Source organism: Peromyscus maniculatus, chromosome 8 (genome assembly GCF_049852395.1).
Source record: "Peromyscus maniculatus bairdii isolate BWxNUB_F1_BW_parent chromosome 8, HU_Pman_BW_mat_3.1, whole genome shotgun sequence".
In the NCBI taxonomy this organism is placed as follows: domain Eukaryota; kingdom Metazoa; phylum Chordata; class Mammalia; order Rodentia; family Cricetidae; genus Peromyscus; species Peromyscus maniculatus.
The window spans coordinates 17,689,488-17,713,656 of NC_134859.1; the positions used below are offsets into that span (position 1 = coordinate 17,689,488).

At 53.4% G+C, this 24,169-nt stretch overlaps 3 protein-coding genes across 15 annotated transcripts in view; all 3 read right to left on the bottom strand.

Moving 5' to 3' along the window:
• Window positions 1–2,917, bottom strand: part of Axin1 (axin 1) — a 68,847-nt gene extending 65,930 nt beyond the window's left edge. Inside the window, exons 1-2 of one of the 9 annotated variants that reach the window (XM_076578089.1) lie at window positions 2,622–2,917; window positions 717–896 (exon numbers count right to left, since the gene is read on the bottom strand). The gene's annotated coding sequence lies outside the window, so the exon portion shown is untranslated. Of the gene's footprint in view, window positions 1–711; window positions 897–2,621 lie in introns of all 9 variants that reach the window. The other 8 variants (XM_076578088.1, XM_076578092.1, XM_076578095.1 and 5 more) reach the window with 8 other exon arrangements.
• A 2,678-nt stretch (window positions 2,918–5,595) lies between these two features.
• Mrpl28 (mitochondrial ribosomal protein L28) lies at window positions 5,596–8,582 on the bottom strand. The gene is made up of 5 exons (XM_006978837.4): window positions 8,237–8,582; window positions 7,283–7,435; window positions 6,745–6,879; window positions 6,574–6,660; window positions 5,596–5,994 (listed from the first exon to the last, which is right to left on the bottom strand). Exons 1-5 carry the CDS (start codon window positions 8,522–8,524, stop codon window positions 5,884–5,886), a joined length of 774 nt encoding a protein of 257 aa, XP_006978899.2. The 5' UTR covers window positions 8,525–8,582; the 3' UTR covers window positions 5,596–5,883.
• Window positions 8,583–8,842: 260 nt separating this feature from the next.
• Pgap6 (post-GPI attachment to proteins 6) lies at window positions 8,843–19,493 on the bottom strand. 5 transcript variants are annotated; one of them, XM_076578099.1, is made up of 13 exons: window positions 19,246–19,493; window positions 15,907–16,081; window positions 15,624–15,831; window positions 15,302–15,429; window positions 14,824–15,092; window positions 14,409–14,728; window positions 13,905–13,995; window positions 13,701–13,824; window positions 13,341–13,477; window positions 11,799–11,977; window positions 11,577–11,702; window positions 10,354–10,470; window positions 8,843–10,098 (listed from the first exon to the last, which is right to left on the bottom strand). In XM_076578099.1, exons 1-13 carry the CDS (start codon window positions 19,361–19,363, stop codon window positions 9,802–9,804), a joined length of 2,289 nt encoding a protein of 762 aa, XP_076434214.1. In that variant the 5' UTR covers window positions 19,364–19,493; the 3' UTR covers window positions 8,843–9,801. The 5 variants fall into 5 exon arrangements, with proteins under 5 accessions (XP_076434214.1, XP_076434215.1, XP_006979022.2 ...); XM_076578100.1 differs by having other exon boundaries at window positions 10,354–10,526; window positions 11,577–11,723; XM_006978960.3 differs by having other exon boundaries at window positions 11,577–11,723; window positions 19,246–19,492.
• Between the last annotated feature and the right edge of the window lie 4,676 nt (window positions 19,494–24,169).

A 24,169-nucleotide genomic window follows, 5' to 3' on the forward strand; every position in this document is an offset into this window, starting at 1 on the left:
TGTGCTGTGGCACACGGCCCCTCCTGTCACCCCACAGCATGTGCTCCTACACACACATGCACACACATGTACACACACACACACACACACACACACACACACACACTCACAGGCATGCCCCTTTGATCTCCGAAGGGGACTCCATTGACAAGCTCTTAATCGCAGCTGCCTGTGCAGGGCTGTGCTCTGAAGTCCCGAGTAATGGGATTTGGCGCTTCTGATCTATCTGGGCTGGCTGCTCCCCCTGTTATAGGTGGACATTTTTTTTTTTCTCTGTTGCTTCTTTTTTCCCCCCTTATTGAAAAAAAAAAAAAAAAAAGCTCCTTAAACCGTGCCGACTTGAGGCGGCTTGTCGCCGAGCCCAGGCACGGTGGTCAGGACACCAAGGGCCTGGGCTAGTCAGGGGGTCTTTGAAGCCGCCTCTGTGTAGAATCTGACATGAGAGACCAACCAAGGCGGTTTTCGTGCCCGTGGTGGTGTGGTGTGGCTCCATTCTGCTCATAGTCTTTCTTTTGTCTCCTCCCTTGACCCTTCTACAGACCATGTGGGGTGAGGATCCAAAGTGAAGGTTCGGTGGGCAGAGTGTGTGTGTGCTGAGGGTGGGGTGGGCTGAGGGCACGGCCACAACCACAAGAACAATGGGCTACAAGGACCACCTACATCCACCTGGCCACCCATTCTTCCACCCATCTGGCCACCCGCCTGGCTTACCTCACCTGCCTGGCTCCAAGTGCCTGATCGCGCCCCACTGTCCCGCTGTCCGCCATGATGGGCTTGGCTGTCCGTCCGAGCACTTTCAGCCACTCCAGGAAGCGGGTCCCTGCTCTTGGCCACTGTGTGGCTGGGAGGCAGAAGCGTGACTCTAGGCTGCAGCTCAGGCTCCTGCCGCCTATTGGCTGAGGCAGGGACCAGATGACGGGCCTCAGAACCCTATGGTAGCCATGGCAACCAGCCCCTTTAGACACCGCCACCCCCCAAGCCACTCCTATCTGCGGAGGGCGCAGGCAGTGCTGCCCGTGGCCCCATGCCAGTGTCCCTTCAGAGGGGCATTGGCAGTGGCTACACAGTAACCGGCCCCACACTAGCTATTAGACATTTTTGTTGTATGTTTCATACATGTCCCATGTGAGGGGGTCTCTGTCCACCTCGTGGCCTTTCCTGAGATGTAACATGTCCTACTTGGTTTCCTGGCTAAGGTAGAAATAATGATCTTTGGAGCCCCTGCTGAAAAAAGGACTTCAGGTCAGGCTTGCCCCAGGGGCTGAAGGCCAGGCCTACACTGGTGAAAAACAGTGAGTAGGGGGAATGGTGGGCAGTGGGGGAAAGTACAGGGAGAAACCCCACCCAACCCCAAGCCAGAAGAGCCAAGCTTTCAGCCTACCTCGGATGGAAGTTCGTCAACATTGTCTCTGCTCACAAAGCACTCTACATTCTCACTGTAATGTCCCTGATGCCAGGAACCTCCCATGGCCCTGAGCATGGCCCTGCTCTCTGTGAACCTTGGGTCCCCAACCTGGCAAAACTCTGGAACCCTTCTCTGGGTACAGCGCCTTCTGGAAAACACTGTACCTCCAGAGCCAACTAACATTAGTCCCCAGCAAGACATTCCAGGATACACCAAGAACAGGGAGTCTCAGCAAGAGTATGATGTGTCATCCCTCCATGAACTGCCCCTCCTGGTTACAGGCTTTTGAGCGACCTTGAAGCCACCAACATCCCAGTTCTGTGACATTCAGAAACAGCCCAGTCTGTTCAAACGCCCCTGGGAACAGCACTGCTGGTCAAGAACCCTGCAAAGGCCTGAGAGTTCCAGACAGCATCTCCCTTCCTAAGACCAGACCAGACCACACCTGCTGGACATAATGTCTCGATAAGCACCCTCAGGGCTTCCAGGAACAGGTATGATTCTCTACGTCCTTAGAGAAGGCCAGAGCCTGGCATGTCCCAGGAACCTAAGTGGCCAATGAAGAGTGCCTTGCCAAGACGAGAGGGACCACAGAGCCAAGAGAACCTGAAACATGCTCCAGGGGTCCTTACATGCAAATAAGCAGGTGAGAATAAGCAGGCTGGTCTCAGGGATCCGAGCTTGAAATGGTGACTTAGTGACCAGCCCCCAGTATGGCTCAACTGCTTCACACTAGCCAGGCCTAGTGCCTCCCGAGCTGCTGACACAGGACGGCACCTCAACTTGAAGGGTCACCTTACCATGTTGGAGACCACCAGTGGACAAGTCTCATCCATGGGCAGGGTATGGGTGGGAATGGCAGCCTGGGCCATTCTAGAGCGCAGTGTGAACTTAGAGAGGTTGGAGTGAGCTGTAGCCGGTGAGCTGGGGGGGGGGGGGATGTGGAGCTCCTCCGGCTGGCTGAGCTCTTCCAGCCCAGGGATCCAGCTTAGGATGGCTCAGAATGGACAGAAGACCTGGGTAACCTCTGTTAGCAGGAAGGGTTCAAACTGCCAGGACCCCACGGAGTTAGCACAGACCAGGGCAGGTAGACTGCCAGGCGCAGGGAGGGGTGAGCTGAGAGCTGACCTCTAGTGGCTCCCTGAGCTCAGAACAGGGTCAAAGGTGCCTGCACAACCCCTCAGGGCCTGCCTACCCACCCTACCTCCCTAAATACCTCTATATTTAGGATTCAGCATATAGGTGAGACTCTCAGACAAGTCAGGTAGAGCTCTGGGCTGGGCCTACAAGCCATCTCATGTCATCTCCCCTGTGAGTGGCAGAGACCCGTTCGGGCCTTGGTCTCACTTCTAAATGGAATGATGAAGTCACAGCTTCTCAGGTCTCCACTGCCCAGCCCCAATGTGCAGGAAGAGCAGCCATGAGGAATCACAGCAGCAACGACACAGCCTGCCACCCTTGTCACCGCAGCCAGTGACAGTCCTTCTGACATTAAGGCTGACCTCAGACCGATGTCATAAAACGGGGAGTTCTTTCTGCCTTCTGCAGGTTTATCTTAGTACACACCCCCAGTGCAGGCTCTGAGACACACAGCAGATGCACAGGTTGGTTCATGGGGCCCAGAAAGAACTAGGGAGGCTGGCTAAGGCAGCTGAAGTGGACGGAGGCTTAGGACTCACGGCAGGCAAGGAAACAGGCAGAGAGTGATGTCCCAGACAGGTGCCCACAGCTTGCACCTCAGTTCCTATTCCATGTGTGGTGTGGATTATTAACACAGGCTTGCCTCAGTGTGTATGTGCATGCATGCGTGAGCAGAGACACTCAGTGTTACCCCACCCCCACTCTGTAAGCTGGGACCCCCTTCTGTCACCACACCCAGAGGACAGCACAGTGTATGGATGGTCTGTTTGGGATCTACCTCTGACCTGAGTCATTTTACTGGGGGAGGAGATAAGCTAATCATTTACTATGGAACATCACAGTTTCCTGACTCAAAATGTTTCTGAAGTTGGGTGTGGCTCACATCTAACATCTATAATCCCAAAACTCAAGAGGGTGAGGCATTAAGCTTGCCTCAAGTTCAAAGCCTTCCTGGGCTAAAGTGAGACCCTGTCTCAAAACAAAAACAAAAAACCAAAACCAAAACCAAAACCAAAAAACAAATTGTATTTGTAAAGATGGAACAAAGAACCAAATACCACATTCTACTAGAACGGGGCTATTCTGTGAACCGAGGCCAGGGCCACACCAGAGTATACCTCAGTTCTGCCTGACCTTCTATTGGAAAATGAAACCACCTCAGATTTCAGCAGTAGTGACTAGCAGTGACTTGCTCAGGCTATACTCAGCACCTGTCACTGGCAGCCACACCAATGGCCACCCTAAGCAATTTCTCAGTAACCCTCAATCCCTGGTCCACAACCTGGCCTGTTCTGTGTCCCTCAAGGTAGCCAAGGTCTCTTGAGGCCCCAAGAAACTGACACAAGAAATCCTACAGGACCTAGCCAAGCCTAAGGGTGTACATTTATAATTCCAGACCTTGGGAGAGACAGGACATGAGGATCTGGAGTTTAAGGCCAGCCGAGGCTATGTAGTGGGACCTCATCTCCAAAAGAATAAGCAACAACAACAACAACAACAACCTCTGCACAGGTCCTGCTTGACCCACGCCTTGGCAGTGAGAAAGGACATAGATAATCAAACAGGTAGCTAGCTGAACCAAGCCAGACAGTCAGGATAACTATTACACAACCCAATAAGGTCCGAGATCTACCTGGAAGAGATTGGTTTAAATTTAAGACTCGAATTTAAAGCCAGTAATGTGGGAACCCTATGATTTAAACTACTAGGCAAAGCCTTGTGGGTCCACCAAGGCAATAGATGACTGAGTATTGTTTGCTTTAGGTTAAAAAAAAAAAATTTTTTTTTTTTTTTTTTTGAGACAGGGTTTCTCTGTGTAGCCCTGGCTGTCCTGGAACTAGCTCTGTAGACCAGGCTGGCCTTGAACTCACAGAGATCCACCTGCCTCTGCCTCCCGAATGCTGGGATTAAAAGCATGCGCCACCACTGGCCCGGCTGGTAAAAATTTTTTTAAATTACAGTCATCGAGATGGCTGAGCCAGTAAAGACACTTGCCAGTAAGCTTACTGTCCTGACTTTGATCCCTGGACCCCGCGTGGTAAGAGGAAAAGAATCAGCTCATCAAGTTGTCCCCTGACCTCTACACGGATGCCACGGCACGTGCAAGCACACATGCACACTGAATAGAAGTCATTTAAAATTGTGAACCTAAGAACTATACACAATGCGGGAGCAGCGCACGTCCTTCAGGGCAGAGAGGCCAGACCAGACAGAGAGGCCTGAGGAACACCCGAGGCAAGCCCCCATCCTCAGGGATCTGGGTGAGCCCTGCCACGCCGGCAGAATGGCTCCGTGCAGCTTGGGATTGGCCATCATAAACACAACCAAGCATGCGCACTCCTATGGCTCCCCCTCTGAGGACCCCACTGTCCTACACTCTGTGGCCAGGCCAGTTCCCAGTCAAGCAGGTAGCTAATGCTCCCTTTTACAGCAGCCAGGTGTGGGGCTCTGGGAACTCGGCTCCCACTACCACCTCATCTTCCTCCACACACAGCGAGGGAGACACTCTAGAGAGCGTCTGTCCTCTCCAGAGAGAGGAATCGGTTTCAGTGCTGATGCCTCGGAGACACTAGCTCTCGGGGCAAAAGAGGTCCCAAGGCCTTCCTTCCTACCTCAAGCCACAGCCCTAACCACAAGGCAGAGGGGAGCAGTTAGGGATGGGGGTGCTGAAGTCATGGCCTTTAAGTCCGTGTGGCCCCATCGCAGGGCAGATGCTGACAGAAGCCCTAGACCCAGGAAGCTTTTCTGCTTTAGCTCCGCAGGGCACACTACATAGACCTGAGCCAGGCCCCAGGCTCCCTTCCTCTGCCCTGGAGAACATTCCACAACAAACAGGAATGTACACTGGCAGAGAAGACGCTCCATCTTGCTGTACCCTTGATGCCTCAACCATGAGGGACCTCTTCTCTAAGGAAGTTAAGCAACAAAGGGGACATCAGTCTCCACAGCTCAGCAGGGCCGGCGGCTACAGCTGGACAGTGCAAATCGTTCACCTGGGTTTCTGTGACAGGGGAATGACCAGGCCAAGAACACGCAGAAGGATTGCAGACTCCCAGGCAAACCAGTACACTTTACTGTGGCTCAGACTGCCTCGGACTTTCCTTATTCCAGCCCAAGAACTACAATGCTGTAAGTACTTGACCAGCTTGGACAGGCATCTGCTCTGCTCCAGACCTCCAAGAGTCCTGGCACAGAAAGGTTCTCTGAAAAGTCTACGACAGGAGCTGTGTGGTCAGCACACGCAAAGCAGGGTTGGCCCACTGCCCACAGGTGTCCCTGTGCCCACCCCAACCGTGTCCACAGTGCTAAAAGCCCACAGGGGAGGCTGAGCCCGGTGGTCAGGCGCGGTCACCAGATCTCTTCTGCACCACTGCTGGGCTGGACAGAGCCTGCTCCTGAAGCCGCTGGACCAGCTCCTCTACGTAGACCTTGAACAGGGGTACAGGGTCCTGAAGGGGAGAGGTCATGGTAAGGCTCAATGTAGCCCAGAGATGGAGCTCTAGGGAGGGTGGTAGCCAGCTGTTTCTAGCTAAACATGGAGAGAAAACGGGGTTTGGAAGAGCCAGGGGTGGGCAGACTCACATAAGACTACGTTCCAGGACAGCCAGGGCTGCACAGAGAAACCCAGTCTTGGGAAAAACAAAACAAAAAAAGACTGCTTGGCATCCCGGAGGGCAGAACCTACCCACCAGAACAGGATTGTTTTCTCTTGGACACCAAGAGTCACACGCCTTCCTCTGGCTTCCCTATACTGGCGGCCACTCCAGGCTCTAGACTATTCTGGGACACAGACACAAAAGAAAGATCCTAGGGGATGCTGGGTGGCCAAGTAAACACCTAGTGCCAAAGGTCCCTAAGCATTCAGGGGAAGAGGGAAGGACCTCAAGAGAGGAAAAATGCCATGCTTCTTCAAAGTGGCAGGAACCAAATGTATAGCGGTATTTAGGTGTGGCAGTCCCCAAATGCTCGTCTCTCTCCAAAGCAGCCCCCCGTTACTCAACCTCAGTGGCCGGTTCACGGGTGCTCACCTTTTCCTCCAGAAGTCTCTGTTTCTCCACAGCCTCCTCCAGCGTCAGGCCAACCCACTCAGCCTCGGCCTCCGGGATGACAAAACTCTGAGCAAGCAGCAGAAAGCCTCGGTGAGGTACAGGGCCAGGCCAGAAGCCTCCAGCAGCAAGCGGGATGGGGAAAACTCTCACCTTGTACTTGTCATAGATGGCTGCTCTCCGCTCAGGGTCATCAGGATGCAGCTGGGGGTCCTGGCGAGCAAGCCTCAGAAGCATCCCTCGCTTCAGGTCCATGCCAAACTTGGAACACAGGTCTTCCTTTGGGGTCTGGCAGAAGATTCACATAGGGCCGGGTGCCACAGCAGGGTCCCACCCACCCCCTCAGCTGACCCTGTAGGTTCCTCTTCAACTGGTACCCCTATTCGAGACCAGAGCAGACCAGGCATTGGGATCAGCACCAGCATACAAGTCTATGTGGGTCAAGCCCAAGGCAATCCCCAGGGAAGGGTAACCAGTGGCTACGACTGTTCACAAGTGACCCTCCTGAAGGCAAAAAGCTTCCACTGGGGCTGGACCAAAGAGGACTCAGTCCCACTGTGTTTTGCTAAGGCTTGTAATGGCTACCCTGGGTGTTACGTACTGCCCCCCCCCCCCCCCCGCCCCATGAAGAGCTGCTTTGCACCTCCCTTGATTGACAAGTGCACCCTGTAGTGCACTAACCCCTGCTTGCCTTGAGAATATAGAAGTCAAACCCGTAGGCCTCATCAATGAGATCCAGGGTCCTCATGGTCACAGTCACAGTGAACTTCTTGTCCAGGATTTCACTGTAAAGCTCCCGAGTAAACAGCTGAGGCTTCCACACCTTCTTCACTCTCGCCGAGAGCTGAGTGTGCAAGAGAGACCTGTTGACTGCTGGGGTATGTCCCTACAGATCAAGTGGCCCCCAAAGCATCTTCCTGAGAGCTGGGCTATGTGAGGCTTGCCCTCTTCCTTCCTCAGAGGCTCCACGGACGCTGGACCTGGATGCCCACAGAGGTGTCTGCTTCTCTCAGGCTAGCCCTCATGTTGCCAGCATGTTCCAGATGCTGGCACAGCTGAAACCCAGCAGCCACAGGCAAGCAAGCGGCATCCTGGAAGGCCTGAAACACTCTCCTCCCACAACGCTTGGCTGGGAGCAGCGTTCCACCAGAATGATCGATTCCAGGCTCTGCACCTTGGAAGCTGCCTGAATCCAAGCGTCATCTCAGCCTTTATCAGTTTTATGTGGGAGGAGCAAAGGTCCTGTCACAAGAATTAGGCAAAGGCTTATAGAAACTGGCAGGTGACAACCAGATTTCACCTCTCCCTCCTCTTCAGCACAAGCCTCAAATCTATCCTTCCTTTCTTTTCTCTGTGGCGCTATGGATTTGAACCCAAGATCTTAAACAAGCTAGGAAAGCACTCTATCACCCTGCTCCATCACAGCCCCACTTCATTCTTACTTTTGATGGCTACCTGACCAGGACCACCCCACTTCAGGACCCCACTAGACTTTGCCATTGGAGTTTTCCAGATCCTCGCCGCTCCACTTGTTAGCATACTTCGTAAACCGAACGCTTGTGTCAACCACGCAGTCGGTCCGCAGCGCCCAGAGCAGAGCCTGCCCAATAGAGCATGCAGAACCGCCGAGATGGCCCGCACCCACCTTGTCGTTGTTGGCATATCTGTAGCCCAAAATCAGGCCCTCTCCACCCCAGAGCCCCTGCTGGGACTCTGGAGGGTAGTAAATTGGAATGGGTACGTCCTCAACGCGCTCGCGCTGCCCGTTCTTGGGGTTGATCTTGTATTTGGCCCCGTGAGGTTTGTAGTGTACCGGGCTCGGCGTTCGTTCTTCTTCCAGCGAGCGCAAGAAGTGGGCGGGCAAACGCGCGTAGATGCCTTGCCGCAGCCGCAGCTTCTGCCACAGGTACACAGGGTACTTGTGCAGAGGCATCTCGCAACGCTCTAACTCTCGGAGTTGTGCGCCCGCGCCTGCCGGAACCGGAACCGGAACCAGAAGGCGTCACCGAACGTGCACCTTTGCTCACTGCCGATTGGTAGCAACGCCTATCCGTCTAAAACAATTCCCTTGACTCCGCCTTCTTTAGGGACCGTGGAAAATTATCTGAGAATGCAATGGTTCAAGGCACCGTCTACCAAGTACAGCCCAGGGGTTCCCCAGAAGCTTTGATAGGCCTGTTAGGGACAGCCAACCTTAGTCTAGACTCCCTTTCCCTCCAGAGACGCAAGAAAAAAATAAATAAAACACTCATTTGGTTTGAAAAATCATTGTAGAATATTAAATTCATCAATTACATAAAAATATGCCTTCATAGAACAGTTTAACATTTTATCACCTCCCCCCAACAGTATATACATGTTTCCCCTTTCAGGGGCTGAAGTGTGCTTTGGTGGCCAAATAAAGGGCATCAGTAGCTGGGGGAGTGGCCCAGAAAGCCCAAATCCTGGACAAAACCAAGAAAAAAGGCTCCCAACCGAGCAGTTGGGCCTCATAGTGGGACAGGGCACCACTGCACCCATCAGCTCAGAGCTCCCAGGAGGCACCAGGAAGATTGGGCTCCAGAAGCCACCTCAAGCCTCAGCTGGTCCAGTAGGGGGGTCAGCATCCTAGGGCCTAGAGCCAACACAAAAGACTGCTCACTAGACTAGGGCCTAGGACCTTTAGGATGAGGAGGGCACACCAGTAGGGCAGTGTGTGCCCTCTGGGGCCACACCTCATACAGCTGAGCAGCCTGCTATTCCGGGCCCTTCCCAGGATCTGTGACTCCAACAGAGAATGAGGGATAATGCCTGGCACCCCAGGTTCTTAGCAGCTTTTGAACTCTACCACAGAAACTGCAGCAACAAGGCATCCCCATGCCAAGGCAGGATGGTACATGCTGTCAGGGACAGTGGGCTCTGTGGACTCAGGATTCCTTGCCTTGTAAGTCTCAAATCACAGCTTCACAAACGAATGGGAAAACAGGGATCCCTTATCTCTATCTTCAACCATAACATATCGATCTGTCCACACATGGTACCCATGGTCTCCAGGTAGAAGCAGCTGAGACCTACAGAGGACACGGGCAGCAGCCACAAAGATTTTGGGGTGGGGTCCTCTCCTCTGGAGAAAGAAGCCAAGGGTCGCAGGACAATTTTATTCAGATGGAAACCTGGCTGGGGCTAGACGAAGAGGTCATCAGAGTCTCCGGTGTCCTTGAGGCAGCCACATCATGTCACTGTGTACAACTCATCCCGATCATTCCTGCAGATCTGGTACTCACAGGGGAACTTCTGCAAGCAGGGCCAGGACTCGGCCTGCTCCTCTCGTGGTGGCAGGAGGAAAGCCGCACTACCAGCCAATAGGATGTGCCAAATGCTGTGCGTGTAGTAGTAATTTTCACTGGTCATCATGGAAGTATAGATGGTGATGCCTACAGCAGCCATGGAGATGCCAGGCAGGAGGTAGAAGACCCAGCGCTGCCACGAGGTAGGGTAACACTGACGCCGGTGCCCACAGCGGTACATCTGGAGTGGACAGCCACATGAATGTCAGTGCCAGCCAAGTGCAACTACAGTTCCCCGGGGCTAAGGGGTCTATCTAGATCTAGGCAACATATGGACTCATGGCCAAGACCCCAGGCACATGGCTATACTGGGGGCTCTGAGCGGATGTGGAGTTTTGGAGCCCTTCCAGCAAAACTGGGATCACATCCAGAATTAAGGGGCTGGCTCTCTTCTCCCTGAGTCTAAACAGGAGAACCTATGTGCTCTGTTCCTTACCCACATGGAGGCCATGATCACAAAGGCAAAGAGGCAGGGCCCCATCAAGTTCCAGATGCCTCTGCGATCCATCTGCAAGGACATGGCGATGACCAGTGTGCCCAGGACAAACAGGATCTGGCAGAGACACAGGGATGGTTTGTGGGGTCATGGGAGCCTTTGGCTAGAATCATCTGTGATGGCACAAGACACAACAGGTACTGGTGGCCAGGTATGCTAGGTACCCATTATCAGTTTCCCACGATTCTGGCACATCTGCCAGCTCCTCTTGGAATTATTGGCAGATTTTGACCATTCCTGCTCAACTACCTGGGAGGGCAGTGTCCTCCCTCTAGCCCCTTAACTGTGTCCGAAGGTGAACACAGAAGAACCTTAAGGACTAGGTGATGATACCCACTTCTAATGGGCAGTGTTGTACACATCCACATGACCCTGCACACCAAGCCTTCCAGGGTCTCCCATCAGGATGGCCTTGGATGCTGCCTTGAAGGGGATCCCATACCCCGAGTCTCCATCAGCACATCTCCCCACAGCCTGCAAGTTCATACCCTTAACGTTCAGCCCACAGGATTCTCTGGAATTTTCCTCGCCTACTTTTTTATATGATCATAGAGCTTCTAAACGTGCCCCTAATAAGTAGTACCCAGCCTGTAGACAGAGGACATAGTTCACAAGCACCAAAGAGTCATCTCCACTGTCCAACTGCTGTGTAAGTCCCCAGAGTGCCCTAGGACAAGGAACCCAGGGGCGTAGTTGTGGCTTCTCAGGGAGGCCTGGTCTGGCTCCTCATTAAGATTAGGGTCCTGGACCCCCATCTGCCTTCCTGAAGCCCTCGGATGACCACACCTTTCCTTCCCAGCTTCCTATGACTTCCTCCAAGAATGGCTAGTTATCATGTAAGATTTGATACCCGCCCCTTTCTGTTTTGTTTTGTTTTTTTAAGATTTATTCATTTATTATGTATACAGTGTTCTGCCTGCACGTATGCCCGCAGGCCAGAAGAGGGCACCAGATCTCATTATAGATGGTTGTGAGCCACCATGTGGGTGCTGGGAATTGAACTCAGGACCTCTGGAAGAGCAGCCAGTGCTCTTAACCTCTGAGCCATCTCTCCAGTCCCGATACCCGCCCCTTTCTGTTTTATCCCTCTTTGCCACCCCACATTCTGTATGTGAGGGCCTCTACTTCCCTGGAGCCCAGGCTTGGCATCGGAGGCCACTCACCTGTTTCAGGATTGTCTTCAGACGGGCCATGCAAAGAATCGTCACCCAGGTGGACGCCCCAGAGCCCAGAAAGTCGCAGTACTGAAGCGTGTCATAGCTGAGGATGCACAACACTGCCTCCCCCGGCTGGTCACAGGCGTGGTAGAACTGTGAGGCGAAGCAGTGAGCAGCGGCCCTGACCTCCCCACCCAAGGTTCCCGAAGGGATCAGGGCCAGCCCTACCGTGGAGAAGAACATGGTGTAAAAGTAGACGGAGGCCTCGACCAGGAAGGCGCGCTGTACAGACACCGCGATGGGGGCCAGGAACATGAGGTTGCTGAGCGTGAGCAGCAGTGCTGCGGCCTTCTGCTGGGCCACAGTCTGCGCTGTGCTGTTGTCCGTACAGCTCCACCCGCGCCAGCCTAGGGGGCCACACAACACCTACTGTGTGCTGGAGGCCGAGGGGAGGCTTCTGAACCTGCGGGCCCCTCCCTCACCCAGAGGGAGGCTGTATAGACGAGCCTAAGGGAATCCGCAGGTATGGTAGGAGGAAGTTGGTTCTGATAGAAACTGGCACAGGTAAGTGGTGGGCAGGCAGGGGCAAGGGGGGACAGCTGTGGGCAGGTTGGGACCAATGTGGAAGAAGCATGTAGACATGGGGAAGTCTGGTCACAGCGGGTGTGGGCAGGTGTGGAGGGTAAGGATAAGCACAGCTGGTGTGGGCAGTCACGGGCAGTGGGAAACAGGGGTGGACAGGTGTGCGTAGATATGGGCACGTGTGGGCAAGTATGCCCTGCTGTGAGCGGACATGAGCTTGGAGAAAGGCATGTGAACAAGTATGTATAGGTAGGGGCAGGGATGGATAGATATGAGTTGGTAGGGACAGATATGGAGATACGCGGACATGTAGGGACAGATATGGAGATACGCGGACATGTAGGGACAGATGTGGAAGGATGGACAGATGAGAGCAAATGTGACTATGTAGAAACTGCCACGAAAAATGTGGATCAGCATGCAGTCACGAAAAAAAAGTGTGACCAGTTGGGCATAGGCATGGACAAGTCCGGGCAAGGGAAACAGTTGTAGGGCGGCTGTGTGGGTATGGGCAGTCAAGCAAGGGCAGGCAGGGTGTGAGCAATGGCAGGGCCAGGTGGCAATGCCTCCCCTGCAAATGCCTCAGTGCCTGTATGCCTGGAGGGGTGTGTGGGGAGGTCACGAGAAACATGGGGAGCACAAGGAGGAGTAGAGGGAGCATGGGGAGCACGGGAGTAGGAGGGAGCACGGGGAGCACGGGGAGGAGTAGAGGGAGCATGGGGAGCACGGGGAGGAGTAGGAGGGAGCATGGGAGGAGTAGGAGGGAGCATGGGGAGCACGGGGAGGAGTAGGAGGGAGCATGGGGAGCACGGGGAGGAGTAGGAGGGAGCATGGGGAGCACGGGAAAGAGTAGGAGGGAGCATGGGGAGCACGGGGAGGAGTAGGAGGGAGCATGGGGAGCACGGGGAGGAGTAGAGGGAGCATGGGGAGCACGGGGAGGAGTAGGAGGGAGCATGGGGAGCACGGGGAGGAGTAGGAGGGAGCATGGGGAGCACGGGGAGGAGTAGGAGGGAGGGAGCATGGGGAGCATAGAGAGGAGTAGAGGGAGCACGAGGAGCACGGGGAGGAGTAGGAGGGAGCACGGAGAGGAGTAGGAGGGAGCATGGGGAGCATGGGGAGGAGTAGGAGGGAGCATGGGGAGCACAGGGAGGAACAGGAGGGCGCTCTGCTCTGCAGGATCGTTCTCACCTGCTTTACAGCTGCAGCCTGCATACAGATAGCCATATCTGCGGAGCAGGAGGCACTGGCCATAAGGCCCACAGTCATTCAAACAGGGCACCAGATACAAGATGGTCTCCACATGAGCTTTAGCCTGTTCACAGTCCCTGCAAAGGAAGGGCCTGAGAAGGCTGTGGAGCTCTGCCGGTCACTCCACCACTAGGACCCCCAAGCCCAGAGCTCAGCCCTCCAGGCTCCACCAGCTGAAACACTCACTCCCCACTAGTGCTGTTGTGAGGTGCAGGCAGGTAGAAAGGGAGAACCCCTCCAAACACACAGATGCTTCCCTTCATTGCTACCAGCCCATGGCATGTTGCCCAGGCTACATACTCAGAACTCGCAGGGCACACAAGCTGCAAGGAGAGGTACCAGTTGTCTGTCTCCGGATAGGGAATGATGAGGTTGGCCACGTGAGAGGAGGCACTCATAAACATGGGATAGCCCTGGAAGAAGGCTGCGTGGGGTGGGAGGGCCTGTCAGAGGTGGCTAGAGGGGCCAGGCAGTCTCTCCACCAAAACCGTCTACCCAGAATACCTGTGGTGCAGTTGAGTGAGGTGTTGAAGCCGAGGAAGGGAGAGGCAGCATTCACACAAGCTGCTACCAAGGTGCCATTTGTGACCTCTGTCTGGAAGGAGAAATAGGGCAGGTTAGCCATCGCCACCCCCTAAAAAGGTATCTCACCTGCCCACCTTGGATTTCAGCTCAGTTATGCTGGGTATTTTTTGCTGGGGTGGGAGGACTCCTGCTGGCCCAAGGTTCATCACGGCCTGAATTCCCTTCAGCTGTCTCTGGTTCTAGCCAGTCCCCTGCCTATTTGCACAGATATAATTACAATAACTTCTGACAGGGACAGCGCTGCCCTAGAGGAAACCTTCTATCCTCCCATGGATCCCCTTCTGGCCGATGCTGTTGGTATCACTCTATGGACTGAAAGGGCCACCCCACCCCAGTCTCAATGCTGAATTACTCTGTACCCCGAGTTAAGCCCAGGTCACAAGCAAGCACTGTAGACTGCTTCAGTGGTCTTCCAGAGGATACCTGGTTAGCCCTCAGGATTATGATGAGAGAGCCCCCGCTGTCCATGCCTGTGTCAAGACGGAGCTGCATTACAGAAGGTATGTTTGAATGCACCAGCACGGAGGCCCCATTCAGGGGCTGGAAGTGTACAGACACCACGTCCGTGTCTTCTCTCATGACTGGATAGTTGAGGAGACAGAAGGGGCCACTGCCTGCTCCTCCACTCCTGCCCAGTCCCCAGTGGGCAGGGCCTTGGGGCAGCCGGCCCACAGAGGTGTCATAGCTCTGGTTCGGGTTGTTCTGCATAAGACGATGGAAGGTCACACTCCATGGCCTGCACACTGTCAAGAGGACAAGGGGTTCAGCCAGAGGAAAGCCTGGAGTTTGGGGGGAGGTAGGCAGAGCCAGTCCACCCCCTCCCTCCCAAGCGGCCCACCTGTAAAGGCAGCTTTAGCAGTGAAGACCACTGACACATGAGGTCCTGCCAGGCTCTCAACTGTCACTTGTAGCCACCGGCCCCAGGGCGGTGAGGACAGTAGCAAATGGCAGGCTGGAGTGAGGCCAGTGCAACTCAGCACCTTTTGGAAGTTTCTAGGCAGGGTGGATGCACCCACTGTGAGACGCACTGGGCAGCCGGGGCTCACACTGGACACACAGCCCTGCAGTTCCAACCGAAGCTCCTGGGTGTATTCAGGGACAAAGATCCTGTGGCAAGGTGGTGACTCAGACTCACTAGCTCATACTGTGAACTCACTTCCTCTAATCTGCTTAGGGAAGGAAGGTCTCCGGCCTTTCTTCCCAGCCTGTCTCTAAGGTCCAGCCTTCTCACCTGCAGGATGAGGTAGCGGCACCACCCACTCTGAACCCAAAGGTTGGGGCTCCAGGACAGACTGGACTTCCCCATCTCCACTCACTTGAGGTAGCTGGGGTGGGAGATCAGTGTCTGTGAGAGGGGAACATCGGGCTCTAGGATGGAGACTTCCACCACCCTCAGGGCCAGCATATCCGGCTGGAAGGTGTAGGCACAGGTAGGAACAGAGCCCTGGGAGAGAACAAGGCAGAGAGTGATAGGGGTCAGAGAATGTGGGATGTAGGCCAAAGGAGAAGATCTTTGATGGGGGGACAGAGTTGAATCCAGAGTCAGGTAGCAAGGTCTGCCCCCGAGGTGGACAAGAGGCTGGTGGTCCTCCATGCACCAAGGGGTTTGGCCTTCATCCCGGGAGGTCAGCCCCTCACCTTCACCTCGATCTTCTGGGACGAGGGGGGGAGGTGAGCAACCACGAACCAGTCCCCAGGGGCTGGGTGGGAGATGTTGACAGAGGTGTTGCCCAGTAGCATGGTACTCAACAATGTCCTGATGTGGAAAGAGGCCTGGCTCAAGGTGTTGTCGGGAAAGCTAGTGCCCAGCGGGTTGATGACAGGTGGGGCGCCATAGCGGAAATGCCTGGAAGAGATCAGGTCGAGGGTCAGGGGCGGGGTTTCAGCCAGGCATGGGTGCTGGGGTATATTGGGTACCTACACTGTGATTTCTACGTCGGTGCATGAGGGACCGCCCTGGGACACGTGGAGCAGCCAGCGAAGCAGCACTGTGTCTGGGGGCACTCGGAAGTGGAAGAGCCGGGTGCTGCCATACCAGCTGTAAAAGGACAGCTTCTGCGGGGCCTGTGAGAAGTGCTCAGACACCAGCCCAGCCTCTAGAAGGAAAAGGTAACAAGTCAGCTAGGTGGGACAGAGAGGAAGAATGAGGCCCCAGGAGACAGAAGCTGCTTAGATATCAAGTCTCAGACCCACTCTGGACGTCATCACTCCGGACTTTGATCTTAGCCAAGGTGGAAAATGCCTTCCGGCACCTAGACATTGTCTGCAGTAATCAGAAGTTTCTCCTAATGATGAGCAGTCATCCCACGGCCTCCTCTCCCTAGATGGCCACTGCCTACTCACCAGCAGGGACTTTGCCTTCTCACACTACAGCAACTTGCAAACAATGAAGCCAGTGGCCCCCAGCACCCACCACCTTCACATGGACCCACCCAGGGCCAATGAGCTCTCTCTCTGTGGCAGTCAGGAAGGAGATCCCACCCCTGCAGATATCTGCCTTGACCACTGGACCATGGCAAAGGCTCCTCCCTCCCACCTCACCTGTGACCGACTTCTAACTACATGGGCAGATAGGGAGGCTTGGTCCTGAAGGTAGCTGCCTCTCCAACCTGTTATGACTTAGGACACAGCCAGATCCCTACCCAGAAAAAGACCATGATGAGGGACTTCTGTCCAGAAGCCTGGACAGTCATAAGAATCAAGGGACAGATGGGCAGAGGTGGAGCACACCTTTAATCCCAGAGCTTGGGAAGCAGAGGCAGGTGAATCCCTGTGAGTTCGAGGCCAGCCTGGCCTACAAAGCAAGGTTCAGGACAGTTAGGGCTACACAGAGAAATCCTGTCTCTAAAAAAACAAAACAAAACAACAACAAAAACCAAGGGGCAGGTGGCCTCTCTATTCCAAATGGGCGAGACCTCCAATTGCCCTCGGGGCACACACCCATGCATGGTGGTACAAAGACAAAGCAGAGGACCAGGCAGATAAACTACTCAGAGCCCCCAGACTAGGGCACCACGTGGCCCAGGCCCTGCCTCAGCTTACAAGCTCCAACCCCATACCTAGTGCCAGCTCAGGCTTTGTGCCTGTATGGTCTTGGGTGTCCCTTACCTCTCTAGATGCCTGTATCCCTATGGATAGGCTAAGGTAGCCTGCTTGTGCCTTTGTGGTTAATGAGTGATAAAGTGCTTTAAGAGAAACACAGTACTGTTGGCATCCTTCCCGCTCAGGAAGCCTCCTTTTGCCCCACCATGAACGTGGTGCCTGCCTGGTTCCCCCAGGAGAGGGGAGAGGGAGTCAGGTGAGCAGCTGGCTTTCTCGCCAGTCATGTGACTCCTCCCAACAGAGGCACCTGGAGAAAACATAGCAGCCTGCTGGAAGGAGGCTAAGGGAGCTGCAAAGGAGCCTGGCATGGGGGCAGGGCAGAGTGAGGCTCCCTCAGTGAATTCCAAGCTCTGCAGGTCCCATTCACCAGGTTGAGGCCTGAATGCCAGGAGCTGCTAAATGCCCTAAGGATAACGGAGCAGAAAACAAAAACAAAAACAAAAACAAAAAACTGTGAGGCAGAATATTGCTCTCTGAGCTGAGGCAGAGCAGATTCCTCATTCCTAGGACTGTGACCTCTGAGAAAGCCAGGTGAGAGAGGTCACCCTACAGTGTGCAACTTGGCCTGCTAAGGGAAAAGCCCTTAGGACTTTTGGAAGGACACTTGGAACAGAGCTGACATCTGTGATGTTTGGATACTTAGACGAGACCTACTCAAGGTTACCTTAAGACCAGGTACCAAACTCGGATGTCTAATCAACTCCTCCAGGCTTCCTTGACGAGACACCCAGTTATTTTGTTGAATGTATCGGACCTGGACAATGGGCATGATAGGGTGAGCCCCAAGCAGTGGATGGGGAGGGCCAGATGAACAAGCTCCTGCCTGCTCCAGACACCTCCCCCATGGGCATAAGTTGCGTAGAGAGTGGGAAAAGAAAGTCCCTGAGATTTCCCTGGGAACCTGAGCGAAGGCACCCTGCCCCGCACCTTCCAAACCCTAGCAAGTGTCAGAGATACTGCCCACCCACAGATAGAAGCAGCCATGGCGGCTGTGGGGGTGGGCGGGTGGGCAGAAGCAGGTGGATCTCTGAGTTCCGAGGCTAGCCTGGTCTACAAAGTGAGTTCCAGGACAGCCGGGACTGTTACATAGAGGAACTCTGTCTCAAAAAACCAGGAGGGAAAAAAAGCAGCAGCAGCCATGGCCACAGAGCCACTTGCCCTCACCTAGCCAATGACCCTCTCTTAGGCTTAATCACAGGGATGGAAGAGGAACAAACAGGATGTGGTATGGAACAATCTATCAGAAGGTCTTTAGGGAACGTTGCCTTTCATTTCGAGCTGTGCCAAGTTCAGAAACCAGAAGAAACAGCCCTCAAAGCAACGAGAGAGCTCCGAGGAACAACATCCAGAGAAGTGGGGGGGTTGGGAGGGTGGAGGCTGGAAACGGGAAGTGGAAAGAGTCAGTGTCAGGAACTGTCTAAGGAACACCAAGTGGCACAAAGAACTGGGGAATTTCAGGCAATATTGGACAAGGAAAGGTACTCATCTTTCCCATGTCCAAATGTCTCGTCTCACTGTCAATTTCACTGTCAATCCCTGTCCTGCCTGAAGCAGAGCCAAGATGGCCAAAGGTCTAGCAAACCACAGTCCAAGATGTCCCAGCTTAGAGAGCAGAAATGCAAAGAGCAACTGGAAAACTCGCCTAGAGGAAGGACCCTTGCGTTACATTCATTCTGGTCAGCAAGCTTCTTTAGGGCCAGCTGGCAGTACAGCCGGTGAGAAGCAAAGCCAGTAATCAAGAGTGACCTTCCTAGGATTGGAATAGGAATATAATGCTGGCTAGACCCCGTCGTCCAACTTTCTCCAGCTCTACCCTTCTACCCGAACAAACGATAGCTATTCGTTGATAAGTTCCTCTACCTCCCAGCTCTTAAGTGCCACAATCGCGCCCCCAAGCACAGGGGAGAGGGGCCAGACGGGTACACTCCAAGTGAGCGAACTCGGCGGGCCCGGGCACAGAAAAGCGGGCGTGGGGATTTTTTTAGCCCCGGACGCCCCGCAGGGGGCGCAACCAAGAGTGAGAACACAGCTACATCGCCGCGCCAGGTGAGCGCACAGGTGCCCCTCGTGAGTCACAATCCGCCCCGCGCCCACCCCCCGCCCGCCCCCTGCCCCCGGCCCACGCCTCGGATGGCGCCGTAGGCCAGTGCGGGCTCACCGCTCTTCTTGCTGTCGCCGGCGGCGGCAGGCGGGGGCCGAGCGAGGAGCAGCAGCAGCAACAGCAGCGGCCCAGCCGCTGCCGCCTGCGCCGTGCCCCCGGCCCCAAGCCGGCCCATGGCTCCGCGCTCGGCCCGCGCTACCCCGCCCGCGTCCCGCGCCGCTCGCCCCCGCCTGGGCAGCCCCCGCCGCCTCTGCGGCTACCGCCGCTGCCTCTGCCCGGAGCTCCCATGGCTCGGCCAGACCTGCAGACAGCGCCCCGGGCACTTCCGCCTCCGAGGCCCCGCCCCGCCCCGCAGGGAGCCGGCCTGCGGTCTAGGTCCCCAAGGGTGCGGGACCGCGTCACCTTGGCCAGAGGGGAGTTGGACACCAGGGGCTCAGGAAGGTCGCATTTGGAGGGGACACGGATTCATGGCCGATCACGCACCTTAAGGGGATGAGAAGCACAGGATGGAGGGTCCTGTGGAATACTTTCGGGTACAGATGGCAGATGTCACGTGGGAGGCACAGGGTGAGGTGGGATACCAGGCAATGGTCACGCGGGGCAAAAGGGTCATGCAGGACACAGATGGGATGCTGAGCAGAGGGATCACACGGGACCCGGGTGGATTCAGGGCAGAGGAGTCTTCCGGGACAGGAGAGGGCACCGGACTGGAGTCCCAAGGCATTGGAGGGTGGGGAAAACGGTCGTAGAGGAGGTACCACGAGACTCATGGATAAAGTAGTCTTGTGGAAAGCGGGGCGGGGAGGGGGGGACGACAGGCAGAAGAGTTACATGGGACTCATTTGGGGACAGGAGACAAAATCAATTAAGACATGGGGACAGAGCAGAGGGGCCACGCAAAACGAAGAAACACAGAGTAGCGTAGGTGCAAACTGGAACCTTTAGGATGTTTAAACCGGGGGGGGGGGGGGGGGGGGCTGGGAGAGTGGGGATGGGGGTGGGTACTACAAAGCCCAACACTATGTAGGCCAGAATTAGCATCCCAGGAAAATGTGCGCTGACCTTGCCTTGAGGAACCGAACTGAACCTCCAGCTGCCCAGAGGCCCCCCCCATACACCATAACCACACACTGCCGCAAAAGTATAAATGACTAAATGGAAGAGAGAAGGTGCTCTTCGCACCTCTGAGAATTGAATAAGTTTCATGTCAGTGTTGGACAAACAACTCTGGGTAGCAAAGGGATATATTCCAAACAAATTGCAGATACTGTTACAAACTAAAAGCCCTACAAGAGAACTTAGGGAAGTAGTCATGAGAAGAGAAGGCTTTTCTAAGTAGGCATCCAATGAAGCAAGTAAAACTGCATTAAAGAATGTATACAAGCTGGTGGTGGCACACGCCTTTAATCTCAGCACTCGGGAGGCAGAGGCAGGCGGATCTCTGTGAGTTCAAGGCCAGCATGATCTACAGAGTGAGTACCAGGAAAGCCAGGGCTACACAAAGAAACCCTGTCTAGGGGGGAAAAAATTCATATATATAAGTATACATTATACATAAATATCAATTAATATTTGTAACATCTGTATATACATTTACAATATATATTTATATAATATGTATACTTATACAAATTATGCAGGGCAGGTTGCAGCCAGTTCTTCAAAGGGCAATCATGAAAGCTGGCTGAGTGTGGCGGTTCTCTACTGAAATCCCAGCACTGGCCAGGCTGAAACAAGAAAATTACTGTGGGTTCAAAGCCAGCCAGGAATAGAACGATGCTCCCAACATCAGTATCACCAGCCTCCTCACAGAAAATGATAAAGGTCAAGGTGCTACAGGATTCCTAAAACATTATGCAATCAGAAGAACAAGACCTCCTCTTGTGTTACATAGTGAGGCCATTTTTATCCTTTTGCCAAACAAATCAAAGATCAAAAAGCTTGATCTTCCAGGGAAGATGGGGCCCAGATTAGGGATGTCTCCAGGGAGCCTCTGGACTCCGAAAATAGCCAAGGCCTGCCTGCAGCCAGACTCTCTTTCTTCTGTTTGTCCTGCCTGTATTTGTTTGCTGTCACGTACCCACCGTTATTCTGGTACCTATAATTGGTCATTAGAGTTCAGACATAGAATCTTGAAGTATCCACAGCAGATGCAACTGTGGTAGACTGTGGTTCCATGAGAAATGGCCAGGTGTCTTGGACCACACCTTTTCCCAGAAGTAGGAAGGCTAGCTAATCTCTGAGTTCAAGGTCAGTCTGGTTTACAGAGGGAGTTCCAGGACAGCCAAGGATACAAAGAGATAGCCTGTCTCAACAAATCCCCTCCCACAAAAAAAAAAGAAAAAAGAAAAGAAAAAAGAAAACTGTAAAGTGCTGTGTGATGATTGGGAATGGGCTACCACATACAGAAGCTCAGCTTAGCAAAAGGAGTGTGGGAAAGCTGTTTTTGTAAAAACTGGGTTGGGGGAGGAGGTCCATTGTGGCTCATACTTTAAGTCCCAGCAGGAGGCAGAGGCAGGCTAATCTCTGAGTTTAAGGCCAGCCTGGTCAACAGGGTGAGCTCTAGGATAGGCAAGGCTACACAGAAAAGCTTTGTCTCGGAGGAAAGAATAATTGTGTGGGGAAATTCATATCTTGGGTTGGAAAGACAGCCATGGGTTAAGAGCCCAGCACCCACATCGAGTGGCTCATAACCAGCTCCAGGGAATCAGATACCTCCTGGCCTCCTCGGCCACTCTCATATAAATAAAAATTTAAAAAATGTTTCATGTCTATGTATCAAAGATTATGGAATGTCTGTGAAAGGAGTTGGCGTCTGGCCACCCTGCTGGGCACGTGGGGAGGGGAAACAGGTGGCTAGGGACAGAAGACTGGACCATACCTGCTTTTATCTTTTGAATGTTTGACTTAGTGAGGGGGAAGGGAGAGGACGCCTGCCAGCAGCGAGGCACTGAATGCCAGAGAAGGGCAGGTGAAGGGTGTTGGTCACAGAGGAAGGAAGCACTGTGCAAAGCCTGAGGAGACCCTTTGTTGCTCTGGAATCCAGGCTGGTTCCTCCTAAGGTCAGCTGCAGGGGACTCCCAGGCAGCTCTCAGTTTAAAGGGACAGGGGTCTCTTGGGACTTTTGCTGAGCTGTGTTTTTAGTGTGCTGCTCAGTGCCTGCTGAAGTTACCCAGAGTCCTCATGGGCAGCAGATACGGTCAGTTCTGTTGGCTGTCCCAGACTGGGCTCAGAACCCCCTCATCTCTCGCTGTCCACTCCAAAGCCCTCCCTGAGTGTGTCACTGTGGAGGAGAGTTGCTTTGCCTTACTTACTACAGGTGGAAAACAGGCTGCAGAACTCCCTCCAGTGCCCATGTAAGGGCTGTAGAGTTGGGGGTGGACGCTCAGCCCTGGACTGGAGTCTAAGGGCCTCTGCTGAGTAACAGCTGAGCAATGGGTGGAACTCTACCAGGAAATGTAGCGCTATTGCACTTGTGGTTAGGGAACCGTAAATGCAAAAATGTACTCTGTCAACACACACTGCAGTTTTCTGCAGAGCTGTGAACTTCCTTGTGACCAGGACTTTAAGGCAAAAGCCCTGGTTCCAGCAGCTTAAAAAGATAAGCAATTGAGCTGGAGAAACGACTCAGAAATTAAAAGTGCTTCATGCTCTTGCAGAGGTCCTGGGTTCAGTTTCTAGTACCCACATGTCAGCTCACAACCATCTGTCACTCCAGTTTCAGAGGATTTGACACAGCCTTTTGGCCTCTTTGGACACTACATACACCTGGTACACATACATGCACCCAGACAAAACAGCCATACATATAAAATAAAATAAAATAAAATAAAATAAAATGAAATAAAATAAAATAAAATAAAGTCTTAAAAAAAAAAAGATGAAGACTGGTCATGGTGATATATCCCTTTAATCCTCTCACTCTTGAGGCAAAGGCAAGCAGTTCTCCATAAGTTCAAGGCTAGCCTGGTCTACAAAGCAGTTTCAGGCCAGCCAGGGCTACACAATGAGACTTTATATCAAAATAACAACAACAATAATATAATGGTGAAAAGCAGAGATGGGCTGGAGAGATGGCTCAGAGGTTAAGAGCACTGGCTGCCCTTCCAGAGGTCCTGAGTTCAATTCCCAGCAACCACATGGTGACTCACAACCACCCTTAATGAGATCTGGTGCCCTCTTCTGATGTGCAAGCATACATGCAGGCAGAACACTGTATACATAATAAATAAATAAATCTTAAAAAAAAAGAAGAAGAAGAAGAAGAAGAGAAAGAAAAAGATTAAATTTAAATAGAATGGGTGAAGGGGTCCAGTGGCCCCAGGGTCATTTTTCAGGGTGCTGGTATGAACTTTAGGAATAAATAGAAGAATTCAAACTGGGACCAAGAGATGTCCATAATTAAGCCATCTTAGTCCGGAAATGTGTTCTGATAAGTTGCTTATCGGGGCTGGAGAAACAGTCAGCCCTGATGTTTAAGATATGTACCGCTCTTGCAAAGGACACAGTTTCAGTTCCCAGCACCTATACCGGGTGGCTCACAATTGCCTGTAACCCCAGCCAACCCTTTCTTCTTGTTTCCACTGGCATTTGTGAGCCACATGTAATTAAAAATTCAGATGGTTTTTGAAGTTGTTAATCACTGTCTGGTCTGTTAGTCACCATCTTCACCTAAAGGAACCAATCCGGTCTCAACAAAATTATCTGCTCAGAATGCAGCTTCTTCGTTATAAATAACTGTCCTTGTCTTGAGACAGCACTCCTGTACTCATCTTCATCAGGTGGCCCTTAATTCTCTAACAGGAATTCCCCCTCAATATACACAACCGGGAAGAGGATCCAGAAATGGATGTCTGTCTTGCCAGCAAAGCCTTGCTGTGTCTGAATCTAAGGTGACTACAGGCTTAGGACAATGATTCTTTTGGCCTTTGGCCTTGAAGAAAAAAGAAATAGGGAGACAGTTTAGGGATGACCCTGTCTA